Raw genomic sequence first — 4,147 nt, 5'->3', positions numbered from 1 at the left:
ACTCTCTTTGTGCTTGTTCTTTTTTCAATGTCTCTTCCTAGAGTTTGGCTTTGAGTTGTGCCACACTTGGCGAAGCTTCTGTGAGCGGCCTGTCTAAGTCGACCTTTGGAGTTTTCATTGGCTGGATATTTTTATCGGCACATTCATCCTTTAGCCTATCGATCTCCATGTCCTTTTTCTTGCACTTCCTTTACAGACCATCAATGCACATCTTGGATTTCTCGTCCTTTTCTTCAAGAACTTTTGTCTGGGCTTCTAGAATTTCTATCTTTTTGGTCAAAGAATCAATTTGACGTTGTTCGCTTAGGTCTGTCGTTCTGGCCGTATCCGTGGCTACTCTTTGGTTTCTCCATTTTTGATAATCACCCGAAGAAGTTACTTAAGGCTTGTCGAGCTCACTATCTCTAAAATAAAGTGGCTTATTCCAAACCTTTTTTATGACGTCAATCTGTGATTGCTTCCCTGAGGTGTAGAGGAAGCAAATTCCTCCAAAATCTTCTTGGTTTGGTAGAGTTTGTGTCCTTCCAAGTTGCCTTAGTACCAGCTTTGGTGAATATGCTATACATCCTCTTAATCCCATTAAAGGTAGATTAGAGAACCTGCCACATCGTACTAACATGTGACTTGGCCGAAACCAAGGACACATCCATGTGAGAGTTTCTTTAGTACAGTCCTCCATTTCGGCTTTCCATGCCATGGCGTACTTCCTTAGTGCAGGAATTCTATGAAAACTCCTTAATGGATCAGGTAGCTTTCCCATATGGTTCTTGGCAAAGAAATGAGTGTATTCCCACACGTAAAGGAGTGGATTGCAACATCTAATCTGTTTTCCCGATTTCTGTTGGCAGAAGTTGATCGTAATCAGGGTATCAGCAAGGATGGCAGGTATAGGACTATTCGAGTGAGCGTCCCAAGCAAAGAAAGCATCGATTGCAACATGATCTATCACCTTCTCATGAAAAGGGAAGAGGATTATTCCAAAAAAGATTAAGGCTAAGGTCTTGTTGAAAGTCATCCAGTTCCCTTGGTGAATCAGAAGGGAAAGATGTTCTTCCAAAATGGAGAGCTTCCATCCTTTGATGGCTCCATTTCCTTCCAGAATAGACAGGTGGAGGGGTAATCCAATCAATTCGGCTACCTTATCTGAGGATATACATCCTTCTTGGACAAAGAAGACTCCTCTTGACTTGGGCCACTTAATCATTAGGTCATAATCCTCAAGGGTGGGCACTATGTCGAAATGTGGGAAACGGAAGCAACGGAACTCTGGTTCCCAGAAATGTATCAAAGCTCTCATGAAGGCAGGATCCACGGATATTCTCAACAAGTCAAGGATTCTGCCATAGCGTCTTTCAAGTTCTGCTTTTGCTTCTTTTGGCATTAAGGCGTATAGATCGTTTACTCCTGGCATTGCGGAGCTCAGAATGTTCACTTTCCTAAACGGTCCATGCATGTTATTGCCTATGTCTTCCATATCTAAAGAGGAAGTTTATCATTCTAAAATAAATGCATAATGAATTTTTGTTGCCTACATTTTATCACGTTTTCTTTTTCTAAGGGTCATGATGCGTAAAGTGGAGCATACGAAAGTTTTTTTTTAATATTTGTTTTATTGCCCCCTAATCCTCATCCATTTGGGAAAGGAAACAACAAATGCAACAAACACATGCTCAAACAAACGAATCTTGGGTGGCATAAATCCATGGTCAGGGGTCCCTATCAAAGAAGAGTGCTTTGTATAGGACAGTTCTAATCTCACTGGTCTTTAAGGCTCCCAAGGTGCTCCCATTATAGGGACCCAGTATCTCTGTCGCTATCACCTGACAAACTTTAAGGTCTATCGTAGTATTTTAGGCTAGAGTAACTAGTTATCACCTTGAGTGTGATTTCCAACAAGGCTCGAAGGCTTCAAGGCCAAACTTGGGCCTGTCGTATATCAACCACTCCCTATGTTTATGCACTCATGCCCTCGAGTGTAGGTGGATTGTTGTGTGCTATGGTTTGTGTGCAGTTGCCATTTCAAACATGTGCCAAATTTAAACAAGCAAACAAATATTAAAGCCATACAAGTAAAACACACAATTAAAGGGGAAAAGATATTTAAACTATTATTCTTATCTTGTTAACTTCATCATTTATTTGGGCTTGACCCTCTTTAAACTTTCCTAGCGAAGTCGCCATCTGTCGTAACCCAAAATTTTTTTATCTTATGACTAAATGGTTTAGACTACCCTTTTTAAAAATCTCATCAATTTTGGAATGCCCGGAGACTAGACTAATCGCTAATTAATGGTTTTGAAAATGGATTCATGGAGTTGCCACCAATATTTTACTCAAAACATTGGGAAAAGAAAAGATTTTCTTTTAAAAAATCCAATAATGGCCTTCATAACCAAAATCGAGTTCGAGGGTCGGTTACGTGTAGGGAAGGTATTAAGCACCCCCACAACGCCCTAAATCAGTACTCTTATGATGAAGTTAACATGATGAGAATTAATTATTTAAATACTATATCCCCTTTTGTTAATGGTTATTTACATATGCGAAATTTAAATTTACACAATTATTTTTGAAGAGTCTACATATTGATTATTGGTTTAAGATGATATTTATCTAAATGAGATATATATAAAGAAGAAAAAAATATGAATGAAATACCTCGTAATTGAGCTCTTATTAGATCTTCAAGCTTGAGACTTCTTAGGGGGATTTTTGGCCACCTATCACACTACAATTCGCCTCACAAGTTCTCAAGAAATACAAAAATAAGAAAGAAGAGAAGAGATTTCGAGCTAGATGAACTTTTGAAGCAATTTTTTTGACCCCGAGAATAGTGCCTGAGTTACTATTTATAGACGTCAGACTTAACCAGAACGATTCGTTCCGAATTCAGAACAACCCATTCTGGGTCATCAATTATGAGTTAAATTTGAACCTGGAACGACCCGTTCTAATGATAGAATGAATTGTTTCAAATTTGAACGTGTCTCTTAACAAACTGCACTAAAACAACCTGTTTTGGCCCGTTTTGGCCTATTCTCAATTAGAGTTTTTGGGCCTTTTAGTAGCTTGGAACGACCCATTTTGGGCTACTAAACCAAGTCTGTTTGGGCTTCAAACTCCCTTGTTGTCATATGGTGTCATCTCCATGCTTTAGGAGCTGCTTCTTTTGCATTGTAGAAGTCTACTTCATTATTTTGCGTTTCGGATGAAGTTGAGTGTCTACACTAACACCAGGCGAGAGAGAGAGAGAGATAGGGTGCTTTTTGTTTTCCCTTAGCGCTAGGCATGGTTGTATGAAGCCAAGCATTGAAATGTTTTGCACCCTTTGTTCTGGCTTAGGGTTACGTGTGGCCTGGTGAAGCCCAACGCAAACAATGAATATGTCATATATTGATGAATTTTGATGATGGTTGTGAATGGTATAATGTCTAGTGGTGACTATTGTATGATTAAGTATGAATGGTGTGTATTTGGATGAGTTGATGTACAAATGTGAGTGGATGTGGCTTTATATTTAATTGGCATTGGCATAGATAGAAATGATGAATGGATGAGGTTACATGACATGAGAATTTGCGAATGTTGCATACACATTTATTTTGGCCATAAGTGGTGATTAACAGGGAAATCTGTATACACTGGCTATAAGTGGTGATTAACAGTGACATTGGTCATAAGTGATGTAAATAGTGTGGCCATGCGTGGCGGTGCCTAAGGAGGTTGATGAAGTTCACCCATTGTGATGGAAATCTAATCCCCAAGGATCCCTTTGGAAGAGGTAAGACCAAGAAGGGTGAAGGTTGATCTAAGGAGACTCACACTTGAAGACCATTGGGCCTTTAACTAGGTCCAAGGTTACGAGGCTAGAGGAGGCTTCTACAGAGGAGGTGCTTCTTAGACCAATGTTCAATATGAGTATTGAGTATGATATTCCTCTTTTTAGTCTCATAGTCTCTATTGTACATACATTGTATAGTTTGATTTCTTGTACCTTGTATATAGTAGATACTTGTTTAGGTGTATTTTGCCTTTGTATTTGTGAGACACTTTATTTCCTTTTATTAGCTATTGTATATTGTTTCTAGGGTAGGTTACTTGGGCACTTTGACTCCATTTAACCTAATCTAGAAATACACTTTTTTCT

At 39.0% G+C, this 4,147-nt stretch overlaps 1 protein-coding gene across 1 annotated transcript; it reads right to left on the bottom strand.

The window, feature by feature from the left end:
- Window positions 1-379: 379 nt before the first annotated feature.
- On the bottom strand, window positions 380-1,474 carry LOC109789414 (uncharacterized). The gene has a single exon (XM_020348358.1). It carries the CDS (start codon window positions 1,472-1,474, stop codon window positions 380-382), a length of 1,095 nt encoding a protein of 364 aa, XP_020203947.1.
- Window positions 1,475-4,147: the final 2,673 nt, after the last annotated feature.

Source organism: Cajanus cajan, chromosome 10 (assembly GCF_000230855.2).
Source record: "Cajanus cajan strain Asha chromosome 10, NIPB_CcT2T_4, whole genome shotgun sequence".
In the NCBI taxonomy this organism is placed as follows: Eukaryota; Viridiplantae; Streptophyta; class Magnoliopsida; order Fabales; family Fabaceae; genus Cajanus; species Cajanus cajan.
Note: the sequence above shows the minus strand (reverse complement) of the source record. Positions and strands in the feature narration are given on the sequence as shown.